General features: G+C 45.1%; 1 protein-coding gene across 3 annotated transcripts; it reads left to right on the top strand.

Moving 5' to 3' along the window:
* Positions 1-43: 43 nt before the first annotated feature.
* Positions 44-12,808, top strand: CREB3L3 (cAMP responsive element binding protein 3 like 3). 3 transcript variants are annotated; one of them, XM_089535442.1, is made up of 11 exons: positions 44-139; positions 3,388-3,501; positions 5,800-5,928; positions 6,112-6,418; positions 7,645-7,763; positions 8,239-8,376; positions 8,956-9,062; positions 9,442-9,510; positions 10,029-10,113; positions 10,213-10,309; positions 10,590-12,808. In XM_089535442.1, the coding sequence occupies exons 1-11, from the start codon at positions 56-58 to the stop codon at positions 10,931-10,933; spliced, it is 1,593 nt and encodes a 530-aa protein (XP_089391568.1). In that variant the 5' UTR covers positions 44-55; the 3' UTR covers positions 10,934-12,808. The 3 variants fall into 3 exon arrangements, with proteins under 3 accessions (XP_089391568.1, XP_089391570.1, XP_089391569.1); XM_089535444.1 differs by lacking the exon at positions 44-139 and adding an exon at positions 3,217-3,224; XM_089535443.1 differs by lacking the exons at positions 44-139; positions 3,388-3,501 and adding an exon at positions 5,265-5,339.
* The last annotated feature ends 2,531 nt before the right edge of the window (positions 12,809-15,339 follow it).

Here is a 15,339-nt window from a genome sequence, read left to right as displayed (position 1 = left end):
TGCGCAGAAAAGAAACAATTAAGGCTGAGGAGAAAAAAATAAACCATGAGGGGAAATGACAAACATAATCTGGAAAAGTTACTTTTCTTGGACTACAACTCTCAGTGTGTTTATAAACACGCCAAAAAAGTTTCAAAATGTATGTGTGGAGGATCAAATATTCAATTTATTTAATTTATATCTCACCATTTTCCCAACAAAGCTTACAAAAATGATAAAAGTGTAGCACAAATGTGAAAAAAACCCACAAAAAAGCAATGCTATTGTTTCTTTTTTAAAAACCCATAGTTTAAAATACATGTAAAGCACATAAGGCCGCTGTCACTATACAAGAATTTAGTTTTGACACTGCTTTAAACACCACAGCTACAGCCTACAAGCTTCTGGGATTTGTAGTTTTACAAAGGTCATCAGCCTTTTCTGCCAAAGAGCGCTGCCACCTCACAAAAACTACAGATCCCAGGGTTTCCGTAGGATGGAGCCATGGCAGTTAAAGCAGTGTCAAACTGCGTTACTTCTAAGATGCACCTTTTGTGAAGAAATACAGAAACAGATGATAGATTAGGCTGCATCCACACTGGAGAAATAACCCAGTTTGGCACCACTTTAACTCTTTTCTGGCTCAAGGCTATGGAATTCTGGGAGTTGGAGTATGTTGTGGCCCACACACTCCAACTCCCAGAATTCCATAGCCTTGAGCCAGAAAAGAGTTAAAGCGGTGACAAATTGGGTTATTTCTCCAGTGTGTATGCAGTCTTAGACTAAATTTTGAGTTTTGTGAGGCACCAACACTCTTTGGTAGAGAAGCCTTATAAAACTACAAATCCCAGAATTCCATAGAATGGTGGTTTTGGCGTGTTGTAGTGGTTTAAGCTTTGGACTAGGACTCTGGAGACCAGGGTTTGATCCCCTCTTGGCCATTGAAACCTCTTCTTGGGTGACATTGGCCAAGTCATGTTCTCTCAGCCTCGGTGGAAGCAAATGGCAAATCTAGTAAAAGACAGCAGTGCATAGTGGTTTCGGTGTTGCACTATGACTCTAGAGACAAGGGTTCGGTTCCCTACTCAGCCATGTAACCCAGCGGGTGAACTTGGGTGAGTCACACTCTGTCAGCCTCAGGAAAAGGCAATGACAAGCCCTCTCTGAAGAAACATGCCAAGAAAACCCCATGAGAGGGTCACCATAAATCAGAAACAACTTGAAGTCACACGACAACAACCAACAGACTTAAAGTGGTGTCAAACTGCATTATTTCCATAGTGCAGATGCCCCCAAGAGGGAGCGAAGTGGATCAACAGCATATGGATGGTTTCCGCCCAAGAAACCTGAATCCCAAGAAGGTTTTGGGGAGAGAAATGTGGCAGAAAATGTGCATCAAGCGCCCAAAGGAACATCTCTCCTGCCTTGTATTGTTCTCTTCCTCTGCAAAGCTCAGCACTCCATCCATCTGGTATGGAAGTTAGAAACAGAAAACGATCCCCATAGCAGCCACAAAGGGCTTCTCGGCTGCTTAAAAATAGGACTGAACATGAAGTCTCTGGTGTGCTTTTGCTGCTCTTCTGGCAAAAGACAAAACCTCCCTTTGCCACCCACTTGCTTGGCACAAACGCACACAAAAACTCACACCGTGTCCCTTGGTGCAGCTGAGAAAGAGGCAGGCAAATTGAGATTCGGTCAGAAATTTCAACGGAACCATCAAAATTTGGATTTAATCGCTACGTAAAAGAAAATCAGTACAATGTGTTTCAGAAAACTTTGGGCAAGTCACACACTCTCTGCCCCAGAAAACCCTGACACACAATTGCTGCAGTTGGAAACGACTTGAAGGCACACAACTATGAAACAATATCTGTATGGGAAAGGAAACAACCAGGGCTGCATCCACACTGCAGAAATAATCCAGTTTCACACCACTTTGACCGCTGTGCCTCAGCGCTATGGGATTCTGGGAACTGTAGTTTGTAGTCGCACCACAGCTCTCTGACAGAGAAGGCTAAATGGCTCACAAAACTACAGGTCCCAAAAGTCTATAGCATTGAGCCATTGCAGTTAAAATGGTGCCAAACTGGATTATTTCTGCAGTGCCTCTGCTTTTCTTTTTGGTGTCCAGACTTATAGATCTATGATTTATTTTATTTATGAACATGATGGGAGTAAATGATGCTGTAGTTTTGCAAGGTCTTCAGCCTTCCCTGCCAAAGAGGACTGGCACCCCCACAAATCTACAAATCCCAGGCTTTCTATAGGAGGGAGCCATGGCACTGAAAGTGCATTATTTCTACAGTGTAGATGCACCCTCTGCATTATTTATATGTTGCATTATTTGTACGGACAGTGAGATGCACCCTTTGGAAGCAGGATTGGCTGGAGCACTTGAAGAAAAGAAGCACCTACTTTCTTATCCTCCCACCACCATCTTTCCCTCCTCCCAGATCCAGAGTTCAAGGTGACGACAGCCTCCGGATGGGAGCCGATGAGCCACCATCTCATGACTGGGGCGTGGTGCCGGAAGCCAAAGATCGGGGTTCAAGGGGCAAGAAATCCACAGTCCGGATGGCACCATCATCATTGGCTTGTGCAATACTGCTGATAATTTAAAATTAATGGTGCACCCAGGCTGACTGGGCATCTTCCTTTTCCAGGAAGTGTCCTACATTCCCACCTTCTGTCCATTGCAAAATGTCCTCCAGTGGGTCTACATGACATTCAGGCCCCTACAGCATCATGAAAAAGCCCTTTTCTTCATAAAAAAACAGCTTGTTAGAAAAGAAAGGTCTCAACCTGGTGCTGAAAGGAAAACAAAGAAAGGATCCATCCTCAATTCCCTTGAGAGGGAGTTGCAAAGTCTAGGAGCAGCCACCAAGAAGGCCCTGTTTCCCCACCAAATGAACCTTTGAAGGCAGTGGGATTGAGAAGGCCTCTCTTCCGTACCTTAAAGCTCAGGCTGGCTCATATGGGAAGATACAGCCCTTCAGGATCCAGGTTCCAGCCTGAATTTTAAAGGAATTATCCCAGCTGCTGGACCATCCCTATCGGCTGGACAGCTCCCTTAAAATTTGGACCGGTACCTGGCCTGGGTTCATGCCCCTTCCCCTTGAACTAAAAGGCAGCAGTTTGTTGTTGTATGCAGAGAGGAAACTATTCTTGAAAAGTAGGCAAAAGTTCACCGCAATGCAGCCAAAGGACAGGACTTTGTACCTGTGGGCTCAGGGCCCACCTCAGAAGTAAGGAAGGCAAGGGGCGGGATGGATGGATAAGGGCTATTTAGATAATGGTTACCCAATGTGTCCTGGCTGCAGTGTCTGCTCTTTCAGGCTGTGAGCCTTTGGCCCTTTGGCGAAGGGGACAAAGGGAGGGACTTCATGCACCTGACTCCTTCTTTTTCAGTTGGAGTTTAATCTTTGCCACATCCTAAGAAGAGCTTCTGGCTCAGACAGACGGAGGACTCTAAGAGGAGCAAAGAGAATCGAGGGGAAGGAATCCAAGTCGCTCACCACAGCGGTGAGTATGTGGACCCTCTGTACCCACCGGGGTTTGGTTCCAAGAACTCCCATGGATACCAAAATCCATGGATACTCAATTTCCATTAAATCCAATGAAGCATTGCTATCATTGTTACTATTATTATTACTACAGGGGGACCTTGGTATATCCTCAGGGGTTTGGTTCCAGGACCCTCCATGGGTATCAAAATCCACAGCTACTTAAGTCCCATTAACTACAACAGAGTATTCCTCTTATGGTTACTATTATTATTACTACGGTGAGCCCTTGGTATCCTCAGGGGTTTGGTTCCAAGACCTCCGTGGGTACCAAAATCCATGGATACTCAATTTCCATTAAATACAATGGAGTATTGCTATTATTGTTACCATTATTATTGCTACAGTGCAGGGACGTAGCTAGGATTTTAGGAAGGGAGGGTCCAGACTAAGTGCCACCATTATAATGGGGCTTGAGTGCGGCAGTGCAGCAGCACACACAATTCATTTTTCTAATGGAAGGGGGGGGGTCCGGACCCCAAGAACCCCCCCCCCTTGGCTACATCCCTGTACAGTGGGCCCTTGGTACCCGCTGGAGTTTGGTTCCAAGACCCCCCATGGGTACCAAAATCCATAGCTATTCAAGTCCCAATAAATACAATGGGGTATTCCTCTTATGGTTAGTATTATTATTACTACAGGGGCCCCTTGGTATATCCGCTGGAGCTTGGTTCCAGGATCCTCCATAGGTACCAAAATCCGTGAATGCTCAAGTCTCATTAAATACAATGGGGCATTGCTATTATTACTACTGCAGTGGGCCCTTGATATCCACTGGGGTTTGGTTCCATGACTCCCCATGAATACTAAAATCCATGGATGCTCAAGTCACATTAAAAACCATGGCATAATAAAATTGTGTCTCCATATCTATGGATTTTTTAATCCATGGATTCAAGCATCCATGGCTTGAAAATATTCCAAAAATATATGTAAATCCCAATAGGCAAGCCTTGATTTTTGCCATTTTGTGTAAGGCACAGCATTTTACTTTGCCATTGTATTTAATGGGACTTGAGCATCCACGGATTTTGGTATCCACGAGAGGTCCTGGAACTAGAAGATATAAAGGGTCCACTGTAAAATGGTACTGTCAAGGCTTGCTGTTTGGAACATATCCCTCCATATCCATGGATTCTTCATCCACAGATTCAACTATCCATAGCTTGAATATATATATATATATATATTTTCAAGCTATGGATAGTTGAATCTGTGGATGAAGAATCCATGGATATGGAGGGCCGGCTGCATGTGAGTTGTGCTCCACTTTCTCCTCTTCCCTTTGGGCCACTGTGGTCCAACTTTGGAAACCAGTGCAATGTAAACACAGGAGCAAAAGTCTGAAAAACAGAGGTGGTGATGGTGGTGGTGATGGTGGATGGGGACACATCCTGAATGGTGCATTTACACATGCACACACTAAACGGAGAAGCCTTGAACAAAACCTTTAACTCTGGGACAAATTGAGTTGTCAGTTCAGGATCAAACCAGGGCCTGAGATTTGGCAACTTTAGGAACAAACCTCTTGGAGCAGAAGCACTTGCTCCGTCAAGTAATTTACCCATCTCCAACCCCTCTTCTCCTCAAAGCCAGGAATGTCTTCAGTATTACTGTCAGAGATGAGAATCATCGTTTGGTATGTAGGCGTGAGTTGGAAATTTTGCATGCAATAGAAATCCCCCCCTTCTTGGCACAGGGCTCAAATTTGCCAGAGCCTGAGCAATAGCAGTGGAATAATAGATATCATGCTCCAAGGATGGATGAAAGGCTATTTATTATCTTTGTCTATCAAAAGTACTTCTATTTAACCCAGCCATATATGAAATTGGTCCAAAGCTGTTTTGCAAAACTCTGTTGTACAGCAAAATTAATTTAAAAGTGCTTCCAACCTTACCTTGAGATGTATTGGGATGGCCGTAGACAGTATTGTGCTTTGACATGTAAAGCCTTTGATGCTTGTTGTCGAGAGTGAGCAGCACGGAAGGTTCAAAGACATTCCAGCTGTTCAGAGAACACAAAGTTCCAGAATGATTGAAGTTTGGTCCCTCTGAGAGGCACAATTCTTGGAAGAAGGGGAGAAAAGATAAAGAGGATTCAACTAAGGGACAGAGAGGCAGGAGAGAACCTGGGCAAAATGGAAAACCAGGGCATGATCAGTGTGCATGGTGAGGCACAGAGAAAGTGTACCCTTTTGGCCATGCTGCTCTCTCTCGCACTCTCTCTTTCATCCCTTCTTTTTCTTTCCCTCTCTCAGTCTCTTGCAGCCATGACCAGCCTGGACAGCATGGAGCTACTGGACCTCCTCTTTGACCGTCAGGATGGTGTCCTTCGAAATGTGGAACTTGGCTCTTCTGTGGCGCCTTGGATGGGACCAGACGAAAATGTGAGCCAGTGGCGGATGGCAGGGAGGACGGAGGTGGGAGCCTTTCAGGTGCTGGCCCCAGGCAAGCCATCCCTGGGGCCAAGAACCTTGTTGAGTGATTGATCCCTGCACCTAAAGAGGGTTTAGAACAGAGGCATCTTTTCCTCTACGTTCACTACGGACTCCTTTCTTCCTCATTGCTAGACCTTGCTGAATGCTCAGGAGAATGCCGACTTCATCCGTTCAATCCTGGGACCTCCAGATGCTGTCCTCGATTCCCCAAGCTGGTCTCCGGCGGCTAGTGATAGTGGAATATCTGAGGACCCCAGTTCTGACCAGCTGGACAGTCCTCCACATTTTGTCCCCACGGGAAGTCCCAGGGCCTATTCGGATGGCAGCTCCCAAGGGGACCTGGCTTACACCCCTTACCAGGATGCCTCCTACCAAGCCATGCCAGGCTTGAAAGCCCCAGCTGCTGAACCGAGAGAGACAGAAGTGTCAATTGAATTCAGTAAGGGCTTCATTTCCTATTATTTGGAGGAGGTGGGTGAACAGTGGGTGCTGACTAATCTAACCCAAAATCCAATTTCATTCTTTTTATGGGGTTTTTTTTTCTTGAGTTTTCCCTGGCGGCATTTCTGCGTGATGCTAAACCAGGCATGAAGCAAACGGCCCAATTCTCAAGGATGTTTCAGCAACAGAGAGAGGGTTGGTTTAAATTACCTTCGGGTTCCCTTCCAACTCTGTGATTCTGTGAACATATGATTCTACATTGGAGGATGGCAGCTTTTACTTCATTGGTGGTTTCTATACAGAGCTTGGATGCCAACTCCCAGGGATGCTTTTGTAGCAGATTCCAGGCTGGACAAGGGGTTGGTCTTGTTGGCCTTCCTTCCAACTCCAGATCCCTCAGTTAAGGTAGCAGAATTACCCTTTGTAATCTGGATTTTTTTAAAAAAATAAAATACTTTTTAAGCAACTGGAAGTACGTATTTAATATTTATATATCTAAATAATATTTATATATCAATTTATATATCTAAATAATACTAAAACATTACAGTAAATATAACACTGATGTGTAGGTGTGTCTTGCTGTTTAGGCAAAACATAACTCATTCCAGTGTGCAGTGGTGGCTGGTGTCTTTTGTGTCCATTGGGTTTGACAATCTGTGCTGGGTTTTAGTTTGAGCTTTAGAGCAATGGTTCTCAAACTTGGTCCCTCAGATTTTTTTTTTACTTCAAATCCCAGGCACCTCAGGCATTGTGGCCAATGAGCAAGGATTCTGGGAAGTGAAGGCCAAATCATCTGGAGAGCCAAAGTTTGGGAATCACTGCTGCAGAGGAACTGTCCCTGATGCTGAACCCAGTAGACTTGAATCTATTTCATCTGCATCGAAGGAAGTAGATTCAAGTCTACAAAAACTCATGCTTCTTTTAGTTAGTCCCAAAGATGTTACAAGATCCCTTTGCATAGCATATTTATATATAATATTTAGTAAATGAGTACTTAAAACCACTAGAAAAAACAGCAATTTCAGACTATGTACTGTACATTTATACTTTCAAATAAATCAGTTGCACCATTTAGCTTTTGGGTGGGAACCACCAAGATGTCACCGGACAGATCTAGGATAAGGCTGCATCCAAACTTCCCAGCATGCCGGTTTGAATGTGCTTCAGGTTTTGGGCTTTTTGCACTCTAATCGATAGCTTTCCTCTTCCTCTTCTTTGTAGATATGTGGGATGCAGGATTTTATCCAGAGGAAAGGCAAGAGCAAGCCACATCCATCCTGAATTCGCCTTCCTGCACTCTGACCATCAAAGACCTCCTTCTGTCAAACAACGGCGAACTGGTCAGTATTTCTATCCATCAAAAGCAGGGATGGGAGTTTATTTCAGCAGTTTGTTAAGATACTTGATTTATTCATGTTTTTTCAGCTTTTATTCTTAGTTTGCCAAAAGCTACCAGTTTAACAAAAGCAAATTCCTTCCAAAATGCAATGACATGACCAACTTTAGTATTATCATCATTGTTGTTATGTGGCTTCAAGTTCTTTCTGACTTACAGAAACCCTAAGGTGAGACTATCACAGGGTTTTCTTGACAAGCTTAGGCTATCATACTTTGTACATATCATGAGACAACATAACTCATTAGAAAAGACAGTAATGCTGGGAAAAGTGGAAGGCAATAGACAGACAGGAGGACCACCTTAGAAATGGATTGGATCAGTCAAGGAAGCCATGACTGCCCTATTGGAAAGACCTGAGCAGGGCTGTTCATAGCAAGGATCTCTTGGTACCTATAATACTCTTATGTTGGGTTTAGCATCCTCAGGCTCTGAACCCATGTGCAATGAGGCAAAGCGGCCCTGGGTTGTCCCAAGAACTGGTGCTGACTGAGGACGAGAAGAAGCTGTTAGCCAAGGAAGGGGTCGCACTACCCGCCCAGCTTCCCCTCACCAAGGTAAGAAGAGCATTGCCATGGGACCAAATCTTTCCCACCTGCCCCACAGAAGACTGGAAACTCACCGGGGAAACCCATAGCTTGGGAACTCTGAGTTTATGTAGTCCCATGTGTCTCATTTTCTAAGGGATGGTCCTTCATCTCAAAGCTTGATGTCCAATGCCTCCTGTACTAGGGAAACACGGGGTGCCCCAAATCCCACATTTCTTGATTAGTTGAGCATTTCCAATCACAATGGTACTATGAATTCGTACCTTCCGACACTTCACACAAAAAAATTGGGATATGTATGGTCAAGCAACCTCAAGATGGCAAAAGTTATTAATGAAGAACAGACAAGTGAGGAGAGGCTGCAGCAGTTTGTCTGAGCCTCCTGGGAAGGCAAGACTCTGCCCTACATCTATTCCCCACTCTTATTAGTTAAACATGACATTCCCATTGAGAATTATCTCTCCCACCATGCTTTCCTTCTCCCCACCCAAAATCCTGCACCCACCAAAAACTTTGCTATCCGCAAAACTTGCAATATGGGTAAAAATAAAAAAATAAAAACTAATCTGTTCCCTTTGTGTTCAACAGTATGAGGAGAGGATACTGAAGAAGATTCGCCGGAAGATCAGGAACAAGCAGTCCGCACAGGAAAGTCGGAAGAAGAAGAAAGAATATATCGACGGACTAGAGAGCCGGTAAAGTTTTCTTCCACACTGAGCTTGCTGACTACAGTATTTCCTGCCTCAGAGGAAGTCAAAGGCAAAAGCCTCCTGAACCATTTTTCCCCAAGAAAACCCTATGGCCTTAGGGTTGCCATAACTGGGAAACAGTTTGAAGGCACACAACTACATAATGTTTGTAACTCTTTACTTCCAAACTCTAAAAATGAACCCTTCCCATCCCTCCCTGCCCAACAGGAATCAGATTCAAATGTTACCTTTTTGGTGTAAGTGTGTTGGGGAACCACCTTATGAACTGTTTGGCCCTTGGGTTCCCTGAGCCAGCAGGTGTGTCCTTGCCTTTGTGAAAGATGCTCTCTTGTTGTATATGCCTTCATCTCCCTCTTTCTTCCAGGATGTCTGCCTGCACAGCTCAGAACCAGGAACTTCAAAGGAAAGTGGTTCACCTGGAGAAGCAGAACCTGTAAGTCACCTTGGAGGCAACTGAACTTTCCATGGGCAAATAATGCAGGAGGCTGTGAGCATTTCCTTTAATCCCTGTGCTGCCACCAATTACCAGGGCTCCCACTTATCTCCATCTTTGCCACCACTGTGTGGACTTCCTCCTGCCCCACTGTTTAGGCCACCAACTGTGAGGACATCCTAGATGTCCTCAAGGTTCCTCTGAGGAACTTTATTCCTCTTATCTCCCCACTTTCTTGTATTCATGGCAGCCACAGATACGATGTGTCTGAATGTACGTTGTTCAATATGTCACATCCTCAGAGGCTCGAGGGTATAATCCAAAAAATTTGATGTCAAACTGCTTTAATTCTGCAGTGTGGATACACCCTGTATCTCTTCATAGGGCTTTGCCTGAGCTCTGAGGTCTTCAGGGGAAGCTCTTCTCTCTGTCCCAACTTCCCAGGCATGTTTGTTAGAAAGATGGGAGACAGGGCCTTCTCAGTGGCAGTTCCCCAGCTTTCTTCCCTTTGCACCCAGGTCCCTCCTACAGCAGCTAAAGAAGCTTCAAGCATTGGTGATGCATTCCAGCAGCAAGGCAGCTCAGACAAGCACATGCATTGCGGTGTGTATATGACCATGGATATGGCTGGCGTGCTTATTTGACTCCATTTAATGGGAAAAGGATGCCTGATGCCAAAACTCTTTCTTTCTGTCTTCACAGGTCTTGTTGCTTTCTTTCGCCCTGATTATCTTTCCATCCTTCAGTACTTTTTCCCACAAGAAAGCTGAGACTGGAGGTGACTTTGTACCTGTGAGAGGTGAGTGACGGAGCCATAAAGAAGGCTTCACCTGATTGCTGCTGCACACACTGTGAGGTTTCACAGATGAAAACCAGGACGCGTGTGGTCAAGCAACATCAGAAGGTGGTCAAGAGGGCCCAAGTTATTAATCAGGAACAATAGACAAGCTAGAAAAGGCTGCAGCAATTTGCTTTTGCCTGAGCCTATGAGGAAGGGCAAGATTAGGTTCCCTGCTCTTTTGTGGAGTTAACTGAGTGTAAATTCTTTTTGCACTTCTGTGCTTCCCCCCTCCTCCCAGTTTTCTCCAGGTCACTCCACGATGATGCCTCTTCCAGGATTGCCTTGTCCCTGACCAGGGATCCTGCTACTGACCAAGCAGCTAAACAGCCAGAGAAACCCCTCTGGACTGAATATGCACAAGATGCCCACACTGGCAAGGAGCGAAGCCCACTCTTCTCACAGCTGCAAAAGACTGGAGAGATGGCTCTGAGCAACACCAACAGCACAACTGAGGCCAGTTTCCCCGAGGAGACGCACGTGGACTTTGAGGGTCTTGCCATAGGGCACAGCGTGGCATCAGTGGCATGGACGGAGCCCCACCAGCCTGGCAAGGTTATTCTGGAACCGGCAGAAGAGCTGTGACCTTCTCCTCTTGCTGCCTTCTCCCATCTCCCCTGGGCAATGTGTTGAGGACTTAACCAAGGTAGTAATGGGAGTGTGTGTGTGTGTATTTGCAGAGCAAAACAGCTTCACTCCCATCCAACAAAGAGGGAAAGGCATGGGTTTACTTGACTGAGTGAGGCTTTGAACCCTGACCTCCCAGAGTCCTAGCCCAGCACTCAAGCCACTACAACACACTGATCCTCTTTTCCAAGTTATTTCCAATTTCTGACAACCCTTTCCTAGGGTTTTCTTGGCAAGATTTATTAACCAGGGGAGGATACATGGCATTCCTCAAAGGCTGAGAGAGTGGGACTTGCTCAAGGTCTTGCAGGGAGAGTCTAGTGCTGAGCAGGGATGTGAACCTTTGTCTTGCTAAGCCCTGGTCCAACACTCAAAGCACTACACCATGTTGGTGCTGTGTCCATATTTACAAAAATAAAAAACACCCAAAGGTCCCATGAGTGTGAAGGGCTCCCCAGAGGCCCTTGAGTCCAACCTCGCTGCTCAGCTCAGTGCAGGCTTGCCAGCTAGAGCGTCCCCAACAGGGAGCTGCCCAGCCTCTGTTTGAAGCCATCCAGAGAGGTAGACCTTTCCACAATTAGACCTGTATTTCCTAAAACAGTACAGGGGAGAAAAGGAACTTTTTATCCCCTCCAGATCCATGCATTCTGTATATTTGTCATGGTGCCCACAGAAGAGTCTTACTGAGCCTTGCCACACCTGATTGCACCAAAACGAAACCTTCTCTGGTGCAAACTTCAAAGCAATCCTGAGGGATCTTTATCCCTCTTTCCCTCATATTTCACCAGCATCCAAAGTTGGTTCCACTTTCTCCTATCAAAATGACAAAGGCGCTGGAGTTTCGGCATATGACCCAAAGGCTGAGAAAAATGTCACAACCCATCTCAAGAAGTCCCTCTGAACATCCACACCTTGGCACTTTATTTTAAAGAGACCACTGTAGTTTGCAGAAAGAAACCCCCATCCACTTACCCTGCCAAGAAAGCACTAGCTTTCTGCAGGCTTGATGGCATCTTCTTTAATGCCCTAGGACTTCTTGTTTGAATTAGATCCTTTCCACTCTTCCCGCCCTCTGCAACAAACCTAGACTTCATAGGTAAAACCATTTGCTTATCCTAAGGGACAAAGAAGGGAGTCTCTGTTTCCACATCACCTAACACTAGGTGGAAAAAGCTGCACTTCACAGACTGGGAACATAGGTCCATGAATGGGACCGTTGGGACTTCCTGTACTGAATAAAATAATCCAGGACATAAATGAGGTCTGTAAATACCGAGGACTGCTTCATTTGGGGTGGGAGGCACTTTGCTCTACATCAGGGACATTGGGGCTATAGATGATGCAACTAATTTTTGTAAAAAGCTGCTTTCCAAGAATGGCAAAGCTTTGGGATCTCTGCTGTGGGGGCTGTTGATGTCACCTAGAATTGGCAGCAAGTATCTTGATATGATGGGTGCAGGGTAGAAGGGGATCGGTACATGTGAGTGTGCGCGCGTCCCCCTACTATATAGAAAGAAAATAAATGTACTTAACCTTTTAAGTATTTTGCATGTAAATATAAAATAATGATCTAAGCTGGAAAAAATGAAGTGTTAAATGCACAAGAAATATAAGTCGTCTGTTCATTTTTGGCACTCAACTGCATCTGCAATTGTGTGTGTGTAAAAGAGAAGCTCTGACGTGCGTTTGCAGCTATGGAAGTAAGCTGAGGGCAAAGGGGGAAAGAGAAAGAAACTGGGGCATTTTAAAAGCAGCTGAAAAAGCTGGATGGCTGAGGATTAATTGGGACTGTCCTGGCCAAAGTGGGAGAGTACCTTGGAGGGCTTGTGAATCTGTTCTGAACCTCTGTGGATTCAAAGCCTCACTGACTGATTCAAAAGACTCTTGTCTATATCTATATATTACTCAACAGGCTCCAAGTGTCACACGTTTCACAGTCTGCCTTCTGCTCAAAATCTAAAGATGTATTTCTGCGAAACACAACCACCTTATATAACACTGCGATTCCTGCTGAGGTATCCATGGACACTAACAACCAGATTATGCACAAAATGCAACTTGCCTGCTTTTGCTTTTTCCCAGATCAGTACAACCATCAGTTGGAACTATGAAAAACAGGGGCAGCATTTTAGGGAAGGGTACAAGGTTGTGCCCCTGCTTCTATTCATTTTATTCATCCCGTTATGCATCCATCCAACTGCATGAATTATTTCTTCCCTTTTTTGGCTGCAATTTTCTCCTTCTCCTTCCAGTTGTGTCTTCAGTCCTTTCTAGAACTACCACTCACTTTTCCCTCCTCATTCTTGTCCTCAAGAGAAGGCAAGGGCTGGATCGGAGATACCGTTTCCTCCCCAGAAAAGCTATGGCCACCCCAAGAATTTAGTAAAATTTGCTTAGGCAAGGAATCTTCAGCTGGGTTTTTGTTAGTTCCTTCCTCTGCAATAGAGCCTCCAGCACCAGGTATTCCTTGGTGATCTCCCATCCAAGGACTGAGCCTGCTTAGCTTCCAAGATCAGGAAGGATCTGGTGCCTTGAGGGTATTTAGGCCAGTTTCTGAGCAGTAGACCAAGGCTTCTAAATTCCCTCTAAACATTCAGTTGTGTGCAGCCTTTCCGACCTTCGCCTGCTCCTTGCTAGCAGTCAGCTGGATGCAACTGCTCACCACCAAGCACACGGTTAGGTTGTCCTGACCGAATCCTCCCTGTTGTCCAAAAAACCCCAAACTCCATGGCCTTCGCAACACTTGTGTGACAAGCCCAAAGTTCATTCAGAGTAACTGGGGGAGGAAAAGGGAATTAAAAAAACACCTGGAGCTGGTTCCAAGAAACTTGGGATGGCTCTAATGGCAAAGCTAGTGGATGGAAAGAATGAAGTATACCTACACAAGACATGGTTTATAGTCAAATTCTATTTGTCTTGCTTTTAAAAAGGGAGTTAACTTAGCGGCTGCCGAGGGCTGAAAAAGAGGGATCTGTCCTCTTGAATCAAGGTTTGCTTCCTTCCAGACTTTGCTGATGCCTGAGTTTTCCTTTTAAGGGAGACCTGACAGTGGGGATCCCATGCCATTTAGTCAAACTATGGACAAGTTTCTAGACTTTAAAGTGGCAAAAAATGGGGATTATATACACACAAAAGCCAAGTTTTTAAATTCCTTCCACTAAAAACCGTGCCCCCACAAACCCCAACAGTATTATCAAAACAAGGAGATAATAGATGTGTGTATGTATATATATCTGGGAACAAAGATCAGATTAATCATTGACAAATGAAGCAACAAAACCTGGAGTTGAGAACAGGATGCAGAGAAGTAGCAGTGGCTGTGGATGCTGAGTGTATTTTGAGAATCTCTCCTTTGCTACCATGATGCAGACATGTTTCTAGACCTGAAGGCTACACAGAAGGGGCCAAGACCAAAAAAAGGCCACATTGTGGAAACATCCCCAAGCCAGGAGATGGTTCAGGATTTCTAGCTGTCATATTGGCCTGGACAGACAAGTCTCTCCTGTTATTGAGGGCAAAAATAGAAAATAAAACAAACAGAAAAACCAGGTTACAAAAACAGAGGTGAGCCTTTCCCCCCAGCAGCCCCATGGAAGCACAATGAATGGCCAGGATTTGTGGGAAGTCCAAGGAAGTTTTTCAACCCAGGGTAAATACACCAGTTTCCCTAAATGGATTTGGAGGTCTACAAACTCCCCCTGCAGGTCACGAGAGACTAAAGAGAAGGGAAAAGTTGGGTGTGCAGGATGGTGGTTGGGTAGGAAAACCTGAGGGCTTCTGTGCAATTTGATTCAAGAAACAAGAGACTGTGGTTTACCACCATAAGCCAATGGAGAACGAGAGCATCATAGAGAATGCCCAAATGCCTTTTCTGAGAGGGCTAAAAAGTGGCAAAATTGTCCTACATTTCAGGAGGAAATCTTTCTTTCCCTGGGTCTTTTTTCCCCCAAGGTCTCTCAGGGGAACTGTGTGGACATCATCATCCCTGACAGTTCTGGAAGTTTGGCCGCTCCTGTATCATGTGTCAGGGATACATGATTCCCACCCTGATTTTTCATATTTTTAGTAATATTACTGACAAAAAAGGGTCACCCTCATCCCCAGGATTCTGCTAAAAGAGAACCTCAGTGGTCCGTTTGCCAATTTCCCAAAGACAACAAGAGATAAACAAAATAGCTGTGCAGGCAGGGTAGAAAATTGTACGGCCCTCCAGGTGTTATGGCACTCTAATTCCCAGCAGCTGTCTAACCTGTTAAGTCAACTGGTGAAAAATGCTGGGATCTGCAGTCCAACCCCACCTGTAGGACCACACTGGTTTCCATAGAACCCCGGGAAACAAAATACAAACCTCAATAAAAGAATGT

Source organism: Sceloporus occidentalis, unplaced genomic scaffold (genome assembly GCF_023333645.1).
Source record: "Sceloporus occidentalis isolate IW3139 unplaced genomic scaffold, rSceOcc1.0.p SCAF_8, whole genome shotgun sequence".
NCBI lineage: Eukaryota > Metazoa > Chordata > Lepidosauria > Squamata > Phrynosomatidae > Sceloporus > Sceloporus occidentalis.
This window is presented reverse-complemented; position numbering and strand designations above follow the sequence as displayed.

What these genes read in the sequence shown, in the direction of transcription:
- CREB3L3 (XM_089535442.1), top strand. Translation starts at nt 56, where the DNA reads ATGACAAACATAATCTGGAAAAGTTACTTTTCTTGGACTACAACTCTC. An exon ending in TGTCAAACAACGGCGAACTG is followed by an intron (nt 7,764 to 8,238) that starts GTCAGTATTTCT and finishes TGTTGGGTTTAG; the next exon opens with CATCCTCAGGCTCTGAACCC. An exon ending in CCCAGCTTCCCCTCACCAAG is followed by an intron (nt 8,377 to 8,955) that starts GTAAGAAGAGCA and finishes TGTGTTCAACAG; the next exon opens with TATGAGGAGAGGATACTGAA.